The 14,125-nt window shown below is 38.2% G+C and overlaps 1 protein-coding gene across 1 annotated transcript in view; it reads right to left on the bottom strand.

Moving 5' to 3' along the window:
* The window catches only part of MPP7 (MAGUK p55 scaffold protein 7), a 128,659-nt gene that overhangs the window by 56,500 nt on the left and 58,034 nt on the right, over positions 1–14,125 (bottom strand). The window contains exons 5-8 of the mRNA XM_068986756.1: positions 8,080–8,211; positions 4,986–5,067; positions 3,999–4,084; positions 130–204 (exon numbers count right to left, since the gene is read on the bottom strand). Of these exons, the coding sequence (XP_068842857.1) occupies positions 130–204; positions 3,999–4,084; positions 4,986–5,067; positions 8,080–8,211 (375 nt within the window). The remainder of the gene's footprint in view (positions 1–129; positions 205–3,998; positions 4,085–4,985; positions 5,068–8,079; positions 8,212–14,125) is intronic.

Genomic DNA, 14,125 nt, shown 5'->3' with positions numbered 1-14,125 from the left:
TCTAACTCTGATTTATTTAAAAAACAGAATATTAAGGTCAACTTGCTGAGACAAAAAAGATATATATTGAATGGAAAAACATCAGTTCCTCCTGGGGGGAAAGAAAAAGGATTTCTAAGGAATGATTACCTTGCCTTCCTTCGACGGTGTCTCTTCTTTGATGCTGGGTATAATCTTAAACGTTATTGCACCCTGAGACTGAGCCTGTTATCAGAGGAAAGAAAGTGTTATAAGAAAACCTCAGGAACCAAAGAAAAAGGAACTAAAATAGGCAGAAAATGAAATAAGTCTGCAAATTTACACGCTTGGGATTTTCTACTCTTAGATAAAACAAACCAAGGAAACTATTTTTGTAGAAATTCCTGTAATGTGAGAAAGTGCTAAAGTTTGTCAAATAAGTTAAAAAACATTAACCACTAAATCCACTTCTACCTCCTGTGCACTTTAAAAACGCCGGTGAATGTATTACCATCCATGTTACTTCAAAATAGAGACCGAGAATGTGCACAGTGTCTTACACAGACGGGATTAAATGCAAAGAACAGACTGCGTGTGAGGCTCAGACCTTCACGTCCAAGGACCTCATTTTCAGGGACAAAATACCTACAACTGTCAGTAATGTGATTATAAATACATGACTCAATCAGTTGCAAGGTTCATCAGAAAAATAATGAAGAACACTCATCTCTATAAGATTCTGGTTAGTAAGTAAAGTACCAAATGATGTAGATTAATTAAAAGATGAAAAGATTATCTAATTTAATGAAAACAAGCAACAATACCCACAATTCTTTGCTGACTACCTCACACAACAGTAAGTAACAAGGACCTACTGTCTAACACAGGGAACTCTGCTCAATATTCTACAATATCCTGTATCAGAAAAGAATCTGAAAAAGAATATGTGTGTGTGTTACTCAATCACTTTGCTGTACATCTGAAACTGGCATGACATTCTAAATCAACTATACTTCAGAAAAAACAGTTTTTAAGAGTAGGTCTTCCTTTAACACACTCTTATACCATTCTTTCCCTTCTTTTAGCTAGCATTTGTCATAACCAGATCTATATAATTACTTATACAATTATTTCTGAATGTCTGTTGAAGAAATCGCTTCCAAGTTTTACTGATCAAACTAGTTATGTTTCGAGTGAACATGAAAGGTACTTAAAGTGTTAGTCACTCAGTTGTGTCCAACTCCTCTGTCTATGGAACTCTTGAGGCAAGAATACTGGAGTTGCCATTCCCTTCTTCAGGGGATGGAACCTGGGTCTCCTTCATTGCAGGTGGCCTCTTTGCCTTCTGAGTTATCAGGGAAGCCCTAATGTCTGTACCCCCACTAAATTGTAAGCTCTGTGAAAGCTCTAAATATCTGGTACATATTTAAGAGGAATGAAGGATGGAAGAAAAGAGGAAAAGGTGGAGACAGGAAGGGAGGGAGAGAAGAAGATGGACCTCTCTGAGGCTCACCATCAGCAAGTGCTGTAACCAGGACACCATTTGGTTAAAAAGACCCCGACTAGTACTGTCTGTCAATTTCCATGGTGTGAATACTCCCACCATAGCCGATTTTAATGTATCAGCATAAAGTCACTGAAAGCCAAGATGGGAAAAGCTGCATAGAGTCAGCCTTTTTTCACTTTTTAAAATTTTTATTAGAGTATAGGTGATTTACAATATTGTTAGTTTCCGCTGTACGGCAAAGTGAATCAGTTATACATACACCTATTCGTTTTTTTAGATTCTTTTCCCATATAGGTCATTACAGAGTATTGAGTAGAGTTCCCTTTGCTCTCCAGTAGGCCCTTATTAGTCATCTATTTTATACATAGCAGTGCGTATATATGTCAATCTCAACCTCCCAATTTATCTCTCCCCCATCGCCCCCTGGGAACCATAAATTTGTTTTTCACATCTGTGACTCTGTTTCTGTTTTGTAAACAAATTCACTTTTTTAGAGAATAGAATCAGTTTTTGTCAGCATATGGAAGCAACTCTAGTGCAGCTTAGACACTCAGGTAAAATGGAGTTTAACAGCATAAATATCAGAATTTCATAAAGGAGTGATGTCAAAATGATAATACGGTTGCTACTGCTTATCATAAAATAACTCACTAATCTTACCAAGAATACCAAAAGAAAGTAGAAAGAAAGCAAGTCTTCTCAATAATCCCTTCCCATTCGTCTAGTTTGTGCATGTGTTTTAATTTATGTAAAGCCCTTACAACAGTATCACTAAGGGCTCAATCAGTGTAAGCAATCACTAGTACTATTGTTATTACTAAATCATAAGGTCTATCAGCCAGTGTGAACACGTCACAATAATCCATCACTTGGATGAACAATTATTCAATCAGTGCAACCTTCTTAATAGTTTCTAGATATTGTTAAACTATCTTGTTTATACACATTTGCCAAATTACTTCCTTAGGGTTAATTTGTAACAGTTGAATTTCTTGTGAATACTTTTGTGTTTGTGGGTGTGTATGTGTGTGAGACCATGCTGCATGGCATGTGGGATCTTTCTTTGTTTTCTGACCATGAATTGAACCCATGCTCCCTGCAGTGGAAATGCAGAGTCTTAGTCACTGAACTGCCAGGGAAGTCAATAGCTGAATTTCTTAGTAAAGAGTACACAAATTTAGAGTGGATAGTTTCAGATAGCCATCTCAAAAGATTCTATTAGCTTATCCTACCAAACAAAAGCATATAAACATTATTTCCTTGTCATCTGGCTAACTCTAGGCATTATCAAGCTTTTAAATAACCATCAGTCCGATATTTTTCAGACACCATGTTTTTTGATCATTTTTGTCTGTACATATGCTTTGCTGTTCTATAACTGCTTGTTTCTTAATGATTGTTAAGAACTCTCATATACATTACAACATGAGCCTTCAATCATATAAATTGAAAATATTTTGCCTATAACCTCATTTGTCTTTTAAACTTTATGTACAGGATCTTTTTCTGTAGAAAAAAATTTCAGTTCTAGTCATTACATCTATTTGAATTTCACATCAAGGTCAGAAATTTTTTCTTGGCATTTTGGCTAAGATCAAGTGTAGTATGGGGGCTTCTCAGGTGGCACAGTAGTAAAAAAAAAAAAAAAGAAAAAGAAAAAGATAGTAAAGAATCTGCCTGCCAATGCAGGAAACACGAGATGCAGGTTCAATCCCTGGGTTGGGAAGATCTCCCTGGAGTAGATGGCAACCTGCTCCAGTATTCTTGCCTGAAAAATTCCTCAGAGGAGCTGGTGGGCTATATAGTACATGGGGTCACAAAGAGTCAGACATGACAGAGCACAATGATCTTTTTAAAAACTTAATTTGGGGGAATCTAGTTTTGTGTGAGTTGTACAATAAGGACTATTTTTCTAACTGAATAATCAATTAATCCAATACCATTTATGAAACAATCTCACTCCTTTCACACTCATTTAAAATGCTCTCTTAATCATTTACTAAATTTTCATATACACTGAGGTCTGTTTTGAGATACCAAGACTCCTGACAGGTTAATAATATGTTTTTATACATAACAGGGATAATCTCTATTTTGTCCTTATAAATAAACAAATGAATTTGAGAATTTATATTGCCAAGGCCTATAGTAGTTTCATTCCATTTTAGACTTACGACACCTAAGTTAGTTTCACTACTTTATATACCTGGAAAATACAGGCCCCAGATATAAATGTATCACTGGCAGTGTGTATTAAAGACCTAATTTGGGACGAGTCCTGTCAAACTCCTGACCTACAGGAGCTCGTTGAATCTTTGAACGCTCCAGTGAGAGATTTACTTCTTATTCTCATTTCTTAGATGAATACAGGGAAGCAATAAAAAGATGAAGGTATTTTCCAAGGGATTAAGTTAATAAAGTCAGGATCCAAATCCTGGATTGCCGAATCCAAATCCTGTGTTCATTACCAGGTCTGAAACACAGCGATTCAATTTCATTTTCATGGCAATTTTAAAATAAATTTTCAGCTTACCAAGATCTGGATTATTTCCTCAGGCCTTTTATCCTCGACCAGTATCCCATTCACTTCCCTAAGTTCATCGCCAACATGAATAAGACCTGAGAAAAAGCAAATTCAGAAAACCAGCAGCATTACCTACAAAAGAAACCATGGTTTGTGACTGTGTCCACACTGAACGCGCCGTGTGGTCCCCCAGTGCCTGTGAGGGCAACACAGCTCATGCCTCTCAGGTTTCAGAGGCTGAGCCCCCAGAGAACAACTCTAAGACCACAACCTCACAACTCTGCCAAAGGAACAGCACCAGCATCTCAGTCTTTTTCTAAAAATGCACATTACTTTCATCTTCAAAATAGTATTTTTAAAGGCTGCATGCTTTTAGTAGTACTTTTGAAATCAGAAACATTGAAATAAGTCTTATAACCTTGGAAGCCCATATAAGTGAAGACAGTAAAGCAAAATGAGATTTATAATTTATTTAAATAGGTAGGTTCATTTGAACTATGATGCTGGAGAAGACTCTTGAGAGTCCTCTGGACAACAAGGAGGTCAAGCTAGTTAATCCTAAAGGAAATCAACCCTGAATGTTCATTAGAAGGACCAATGCTGAAGCTGAAGTTCCAATACTTTGGCCACTTGATGTGAAGAGATGACTCACTGGAAGAGACCCTGACGCTGGGAAAGATCGAAGGCAAGAGAAGAAGGGGGCAACAGAGGATGAGACAGTTGGATGGCATCACTGACTCAATGGACATCAGTTTGAACAAGCTCCAGGAACTAGCGATGGACAGGGAAACCTGGGTGCTATAGTCCATGCGGTTGCAAAAAATCAAGACACAACTTAGCAACTGAACAATAACCACATTTGAACATAGAGAAAAATACCTTATTGCTGTCTTGTTGCACTATCTAAATCCTGCTATCCTCTCAGTTATGTACCGGAAATGTGACACATAAAGCCCGCGTGACTCGCCCACACCCGCCGAACGTGTGCCCTCTCACCACTTCTGTCTGCAGCCCCTCCTCTCATGATCCTGGCCACCACGATGGCCCCGGTCTGCTCATCCTTTTTAATAGTGGCTCCCTTTAAAGAAAAAAAAAAAGACAGTATTTGTGGGTAAATGCACATACTGGGTGGTAAGAGGGCAGAATAGGGACCTTATCTGGAAAATGTAAAAACAGCTACAAAAATATTAAAAGGAGGCAGAAGGAACAGATATCATGGCAGGCACCTCACAAATACTCATCATTAAACACACAGTCTTCTACAGCATATATCATCTAAGGTTTTCAGCACAGTCCAAAAATTTTTGAATCTTTATTCCTTTCAATACTATGGAGTATATATCTTCTTCCCATTATGATTCTGACATTTGAATACTATTTGTTTTTACACTTTGACAGTATTTCCTCATTTCCCTTTATCTTTAACCGAAGCCCTGTAAGAAGGTCATGTACATAGAGGAGGTGAAGTGAATAGAAAATAAACTAGAAAACTAAAACCCAGACCACCTGACCTTTTGTTCAGCAACCCTTCTACTACAGTATTACAGTAAACAAACTCAGAGATGATAATAAACAAAATGGAAAGAAAAAAAAGATCTGATACTCCTAGTTTTTATGAACTAGGATTATACTTAGCACAAATGGAACTAACATTCTGGCAGGAGATTAGGAAATAATTTCAAAAAGAATCCAGAAATTCTTCATTTATGGGTGTTTAGAAGCAAATCAACTGAACACTTTTTGTCAGCATAGCAAGCACAAATGGTTACTTTGAATGCCTCTTCATGACTTTCTTCCAAGAAACTGGCAGTGGTTTAGACAAACCATCTATGTCACATGACACAGCTGGAGAGAAGCACATTAGGTGGGGGTAAGGTTCACCCCACAAAAAGAAGTTTGATAGTGAACACATTTATTTACAGTATTATAAAATAGATATTATAAAAGGATTCCTAGTTTTGTTTTATAAGCATTTTATGCATGACATTTTATTTTATATGTGATAGCTGTCAAATACATACCTAATAACAGCAAAAAATTTAAAAACTCCATGCTAGGATGATTTTGTGGCATTTTTAATCACCTACACATGCCCTCAAGGCTGAAGACTTGAATGAGTACCTCTCCATGGTTATAAACCTTAGACTGTCCAATTCCTGGTATTTTCTGCAGGTAGCTTATAGCCAAGATGACTGGAATTGTAATATTCTTACTACAACTAATTAGTGTAGTTAGATCAACTTTTACTTTCTTTAAGAATGTGTCTCAAACTGACTAAAGTATGCCTAATGATCAGAAAGGTCTAGTAATCTAAAATTGTTTATTGTTGTTCAGTTGCTAAGGCATGTATGACTCTGCGACCCCATAGGCTGCAGCATGCCAGGCTTCTTTGTCCTCCACCATCTCCCAGAGTTTAAGTTTAATTTAAGACTACTTATCTATCTTTTGTAGATGAGAAAGTGCATGACAAATGGTTATGACTTGTCTAAGATCAGACAACTAGTATGTAGCAAAGTCAGAGCTTATCTAAAGCAAACTGAACAGAATTGCTGTTTCTAACCTTATCATTCAAAACTAATAATCTTCTGAATCCTTCTATAACCCTGTATTCATAAGGTTATAAATATACTACTTTTGCAGATGCATATTATCAGTTCTTCCCTCTTTGAATGTGCCGGTCAGGTCGCTACATCGAGTGGTGAATAGATTCCAGGGCATCTAAGGCTGTGGGAAGACTTGCAGCTGGGTCCCTTGAGACACAGTATCTGTGGGACGTCAGATGCTATGGCTTTTGGCTGAGTAACTGGAAAGATGAGACTGTCCACTGGGGAACCACAGGGTGGAACAGATTCAGGGACAAAGACTGGCTGACTTTTGGACACGTGAAGACTGAGATGCCTACCAGACATCCAAATGGAGATACTGGGCAGAATGATGGACATACAAACTTAAAAGATTAGAAGAAAGATCTGTAAGAGAAATGGAACCTGCGAGTCACCGGCACACAAGTGGTTTTTCAAGTCACAGCTGGAGGGATCACTTCCAGAATATGCAGAGAACGGAAAGCACTCAACACTTCAAGGACTTGTTAAAGGCCCTGAAATATATTTATGCATCAATATAGATAGGACCCTGGAACAGAAATGCTGGCTATCTGCTGATTCTCCTGATCCTTGAAAACATGACATGAGAAATGGTGTCTCACTTTCTACATGACACTATTAATAGCACTTAACTCAATCTTCTTCTTGATCCCTACATTCCTGAAGATTTTCTATTTCCATATTGCTTTCCAAACCCTTATGAGCACACTTCCTTGAAGTATTCTTAGTGCAATGTACTTGCATGAAAATAAGATCAAAATCCAATAAAACAAGGGCACATTCCATGTGGCATTGTACAAAAGCACCCCTTGGCTCCTGGTCTCATCACTCCAGCCCTTGCTTCATCATCACATCTCTTTTTCTAACTCTAACCCTTCTGCCTCCCTCTTTCACTTTCATAAGAACCCTTATGATTATCTTGGTCCCACCTGACAATCCAAGAGATGGTCCCCACGTCAAGATCTTTAACTACAAAAAGTTCCTTTTGCCTTTTAAGGAAGATTTAAGGGGGTGAGTGGGAGGCACTGTCCCACTACCACAGGCCCTGGACATGACGCAGAGCTGCCTAAATCCTGGTGCAAAAACAAACAGCAACATCTACATTTTGAACTATCAGATTCCTGGTTAATTTCCCATCACTTTAAAATCAATCCATTTCTAGAAAAGCCATAAGCAATTATTTTCAGTTGCACTTTTTAATCTCTAATCAGCTGCAGTTGGTGCATGTCACGTCATCCCTTATAAATGACAACCAGTAACACTTTAAAAAGATTGCTATTTATAACCAAAAGAATGCCAGTTTCTTTGGCTCTGTTTTTATTTTTCTCCATCATCTCCTTTAGATGTGAATGCTCCATTTATTTCTGAGTTTGAAGACACAGAGGAAGCATAGTTTAAAGAGAGGAATAAATGATATGCACCCATCAGACTGGTCTTTATCATGGTATGCACTCTTGGCTGAGCATAAAAGATGGACCAAAACTCACCAGTGGTTCTCTATTTTTGACCAGGCGGATGATTTTCACTGAGTCTTCCTCATCATCAATGTCATCGGGCATAGGAGGCAACACAGGATCATAATTCTTCTGAGCCACAGTGTCATGCACAGAGAGCAAAGCCTATCAAAGTCAAAGGTGAAAAGTGTTCAGTATAAAACCCTAAACACACCCAACTATGAGGAAAATGAAATCAATGTTCTAGTTGTGGCACAGCAACGATAATAATGCAACTATTTGGAAAGAAACCTCTTACAAATTGGGCAAGGGGGCTGCAGAACAGCAGAGGCAGCCCTCCATGGTCACTAATGGACAAGAAGAATCAGCATAAGGCACCTTCTAAGCTGTGTATCCTCTGGTTCATCCTAGAAAGGTGGCAGCTGGGGAGGGGGTGTGTGTGTCGGGGGGTGGCGGGGTTACTTTTGAAGGGAGGGAGAAAATGAGGCTATAAATACATGATCAATGGGCCAGCGGGAAACTGGGGAAACTAAGCATTTATTTTTTTTCCCTTTCCTTCTATTAGCAGAAAACACAAAAAGAACTGATAATACAACTGACAAGTTTTCATTCTTCTATGGTATTCTCACTTTTTAATGTTTGGTGTAACAGGTGACTTATGTGTATTTTTAAAAAAAGGTTATTTCAAGTCATGACTGTTATGGTGGTAAAAGTTCTCAAAACAACTGCATTGTCACTAGAGACCAAAGATGAGAAAAACGTGACATATCAGTATATTTGGGGTGACTGGGTCTAGACTTCTAACTGATTTGTTCCCCAATCAGTATGATCCATCAGTTATTCCAGCCAGAAGCTTAGAAATCCTTGAAACCTCTCCTCTCGGCTACACTCCCAACATCCAGCCCATATCCTGTTAAATCTGCTTCTAACATGTATGCTGACACTTGTTATCTTCTCTCTAGTCCAGGGCAAGAGGTTGGCAGACTATGCCACCTAGTTTGTAAATGAAGCTTGGTTGGAACACAGCCACACTCATTCATTGACGTATGGTTTGTTTATGTTGGCTGTCGTGTTACAATGGTGAAACTGAATAGAAGCCACACACACTTTTTACATAAAAGTTGGCATATCCTTGGTTGAGATCATCAATGCCATCATTTTTTACCTGGGGCATTTTTACCTGAAGCCCCAGCTGGTCCAGCTGCATTCACCTTTGGCTCATTTTCAAATCCATGACTCACAGTGTAGCCAGAGTGATTGTTTTGAAACTTAAAAGAGCAAATCATGTAACTGGTCTACTAATAACTCCTGTAAATCTACACTGGTTTGGGGTTGAAGAATGAGTGAATGAAAGTCTCTCAGTCGTGTTTGACTCTTTGCGACCCCATGGACTATACAGTCCGTGAATGAAAAGCATGGGATGAAAAGCAAACTCAAACTCTAAAGCATGTTCCAGTCTTGTATTTGTCTTCAACCCTACCTCATCTCCACTGTCCTCCTCACTCAGCTTATATAACTGGCCTCTTTCTCTAGAGTGACTAAAACATCTGATGTAAAAGCAAACCCCAGGTTACTTGATCTCATAGCACCATCTTCTTTGCTTTAATACATGCTCATAACTTTTAACCACATTTATGTTTTTATGTATATGTTTGCTATCTGCTGAAACAGAAGCTCTTAAGAGGGCAAAGAAATGGTTTCTTTATTGACTATAAGCTTTCTTATTGACTATAATAATTCATAAGCACACTGTAATGTGAATCTTCAAAAATGTCTATGTCCCTGTAAATATCACCCAAGCAAGAAACACAACATTAACAGAACTCCAGGGGCCCCTAGGTATGCTCCTTCCTAGTCACCATGACCTCTATTTAAATACTGCATAAATGGAATCATAAGCAGATGTTTCTTTTTCCTGCTAATAAGTGAGATTCATCCATGCTGTTACTGGTAGTCATCTGTTTTCATTGTTGTGCAGCACTCCAACGTGTATATATTTCATAGTTTCTTTACCCATTATGCCTCTGAGGGACACTGAGGTTGTTTTTACTTTTGGCTATTAAAGCAATTCTATTATGCACATATCTGTTGATGCATAGATACACAAATTTGGGTTAAGTGTATTTAAGTGTATAATGTCTGGGTCATTCAACACAGGCAGATGAGACAAACAGGTTGCTCCAGCTACACTCCCACCAGCAGCTATGTGAGTTCTAGCTCTGTCTCAGGATCCAATAGTTTACAGTATTAGTTTAAATCTGACCATTCTGAGTATACAGTGGTATCTTCTAATGGTTGAAAGTTCATCATTCTCATAACACCTTTAAGAAATGCCTGTTCAAGATCCTTGCACATTTTTCCCTTCCTCTTTCTCTTTCTCTTTCTCTTCTTGATTTGTAACAGTCCTTTATAATACACTGGATCCAAGGCTTTGTGCCATAAATACATTCTCTCATTCTCCCATTTGGTAACTTGTCCTTTCACTTTCTTATTAGTATTTTTTTATTTTAAAAAAAGGGTCCAAATTAATGAGCCCAATAACATTTTTTCCTTTACGGTTTGTGGTACCCAACAAAATTTTTAAAGGGATAGAATGAACAGCATCAAGATGATAAAATATCTGACAAGATAAATAGCTGCACATTTCTGATAGTTGATGGGAAACACAATCTGAAGATTCAGGAAGCAGGAAAAATAAAAATTAACCCATGCTTACATACATCATAGTGAAAAGACAGAATGCCAGAAAGTAGTTCTTAAAAATACCAGAGAAAAACACAGATCATGAGAAAGAAAAAAAAAAAAGAACTGAGTGATCAAGCAGCAATATAACTAGAAGATAAAAACATATTAAAAAATAATAGTCAGCTCAGAATTGTGTATCTAGCAAAAGTACTGTTCAAGAATGAGGATGGAAACGAAGGTGAAGTTACCAGGTACCTATTAGAGAGAATTTTCAGAAAAAGATAACGAACCAATGATTTTTTTTAAAACATTGGACATGAAATAAAAGAAGAACAATGACCACTGAGAGAAAGGAAATAACTGTGGCCCTAAGACTGCCCAGCTTACTGTCTAGAGCAAGGTTCCTGGCTGTGTTGGAGGAAAAGGAACCCAGGTGGAATGCAGCAGTCTTCCTTAGTGGAGATGAGAGAGCTGGGAATCTAGGGAGGTCAAGGGGTTAAAGTTCTCAGCGAAGGGATGAGAGTAGAGTGAGCAACACAGACACAGAGTTTCTTGAGTCCTTAGCCAAGGCTTGTGTATGGACAGCTCCCAGAAAGGATTAGAAGAGTGACTGGGAACAGAGGGCTGTCTGGGGACATCTTTGGTTTGTCATGATTCAAAGGATGCCATTGCCATCTGGCTTCCCAGGTGGCTCAGTGGTAAAGAATCTGCCTGCCAATGCAGTGGATGCAAGAGATGTAGGTTTTATCCCTGGGTCAGGAAGATCCCTTGGAGGAAGAAACAGCAACAGCAATTTTGCTTGGAAAATCCCATGGACAGGGGAGTCTGGTGGGCTACAGTCCATGGGGTCACAAGGAGGCAGACATAACTGAGCACACAACCATCCGATGCCATCTAGGGCACAGAGGCCAGAGATGCTCCCCAGCAACTGACACCATACTGAGCAATCCCTGCCCCGCCCCCTGATAATTATCAGTTCTCAAACTTCAACAGTTTCGAGGCTGAGAAACCCTGCATGAGAGGAAGCGGATCCCTGAAGCTTGCACAGGGTAGGAGTAGCTACTGTTCCCACAAGTTAAAATTATCACAATTCGCAGGGCATTGAAGAGAATTAGTAGAGAAAGGGCACTGTCTTCATAGTGGGAAATAATTAGCCCAAGATTATACACTGCTAAGATCTCACCTAACACAGCTTAATAGCAAGCCTCTGAAGGATCAAAATGTTTCCAGGTTACTTAACTGCATGATGTGAAATCAAGAATATTATCTATAAAAATACAAAAATATCCAGCATCAAAGGAAGTAAAACTCACAATGACTGTCAGTCAAAAATTACTAGGCATGTAAAGAAAGCAGAAACTACACAATGATGAAAAATATAAAGCTATTAACTAAACCCTGAAAAATTACACAGATGTTAAAATTATACAGAACTAAATCTTATAGACAAATCACAGAAAAGAAAATTAACAGTTATAATTGCACTCTAAATGTTCAGAAAGCTAGAAGGGCTGAACATGAGATGAGATATACAAAAAACATTCAAATCAAGCTTCTATAGATTAAAAGGTACAGTGAATGAATGAAAAAAAGTACACTGAATGAGATTAACACTTGTAGGCAAAGCAAAAAATTATGCAAAATGAAACACAAAGAAAATATAAAGAAAAACTGTGAACACATGATTATTGAGCTGTGGGACTTCAGTGGCCTATTATATGCACCTAATTGGCATCTCCAAAGACAGGAGAGGTTCTTTAAAAAGTATGAAGAAATATGACAGAAAAGACTCCAAACTTGATGGAAATAAAAAAGCCCAAATGTTTCAAAGCACAATAAACAGAAAATAAATAACATCAAATTGCATAAAACTAGTGAAAAAGGAAATCTTAAAATCAGTCAAAAAAAAAAAGCACATTACATACAAAAGAAAAAAGATAAAAATGTCTCCTCGCTTCCCATCAGCAACAATGTGAGCCACGGGACAATGGAGCAACATCTTGAAAATACTCAAAGAAAACTATTGTCAACCTAAAATTCTATACCTAGCAAAAACACCTTTTCAAAGCAAGGAATATTGTGAACTTCTTAAAGACACACAGAAGCTGAAGGTATTCATCACCAGCAGACTTGCATTACCAAAAATGTTACAAGAAGTCTTTCAGACAGGAGGAGTAATCACAGATGGGAACACAGATCTAATAAGAGCACTAGAATTGTTCACTATCTGTGTGTTTATGGTAACCATCTTGCACCTAGTAAAAATAATAGTGAATGCTAACGAACATATTTTAAAGTGGATATGATGGCTGGGGCTTCTGTGATGGCTCAGACAGTAAAGAATCTGCTGGCAATGCAGGAGACCCAGGCTCAATCCCTGTGTCGGGAAAATCCCCTGGAGAAGGGAATGGCTACCCATTCCAGTATTCTTGTCTGGAGAATTCCATGGACAGAGGAGCCTACCGGGCTACAGTCCATGGGTCACAAAGAGTCAGACATGATGAGCAACTAACACTTTCATGATGGTTGAAAGGCAATGATAAAACACCAGCTATGTATTTTTCCTCCTTAGCATTGTATTTTCATATCTGGATTCCAAAAATAAAAAACTTTTAAGATTTACAGATACCAAATTCATAATTTTTAACAGCTTTGCTGCATAAGTAGTTTTGTTAGCAGCATTTTTATTTTGGACAAGTAAAAGTAACTTTGTTTTCCACTCTTCTGTTTTAACCAACTTATTCTTGACTATACAGATTTTCCCTTCAAAAGGCAATACCTAAATGAAATTGTGTTTCCATATGCCATAGCCACCAATCACAACTGATGGGTTTACCTGTTGCTTAGAAGAATCTGCAGGAAATGGAACACTGGGCTTTGTAACTCATCAGACTTCTGAGCTCTTGCTGCCTTGGACCCCCTGGAGTCAACTCTATGTTCTAAGTATCTGTCAGGTCCTTAGAATTAAGTGTCTAACTCATAAGGATGAGTAACCTTGATTTATTCCTCCAGAAGGAAGCTTAACTTTTCCCTTCAGTATGCTTTAATGAAGTCTCGTCCTTTCTGCATGCCCGGGCAATGAGTAATTTCTGGTAAGTGAATGTTTTGGAAAGCTAAAAAATTACAACAAATCTTTTTATTTTATTGCCTTTTAAAAAATCTACCAAATTTTCCCTGACTTCCTAAATTATAAAACCATGTTCTAGAGATGATGTCACCTCACTTTTATCAAAAAAGAGCCAGCCACTGAATGACAACTCAAAGAGGCTGATTTGCCTTTAATGTGGCAAGGTGATGCCTAGGAAGTGCTTTTATTTACTGATGATTCTGCTTTCTCTGGAAACAAAGTCTCTGTAGAAATCAGGCTCCCTCCTTCAGTGCCCCTACATGGGTC

This window comes from Capricornis sumatraensis, chromosome 15 (genome assembly GCF_032405125.1).
Source record: "Capricornis sumatraensis isolate serow.1 chromosome 15, serow.2, whole genome shotgun sequence".
In the NCBI taxonomy this organism is placed as follows: Eukaryota; Metazoa; Chordata; class Mammalia; order Artiodactyla; family Bovidae; genus Capricornis; species Capricornis sumatraensis.
The sequence above is the reverse complement of the archived record's forward strand: the minus strand, read 5'-3'. Positions and strand labels throughout refer to the sequence as shown.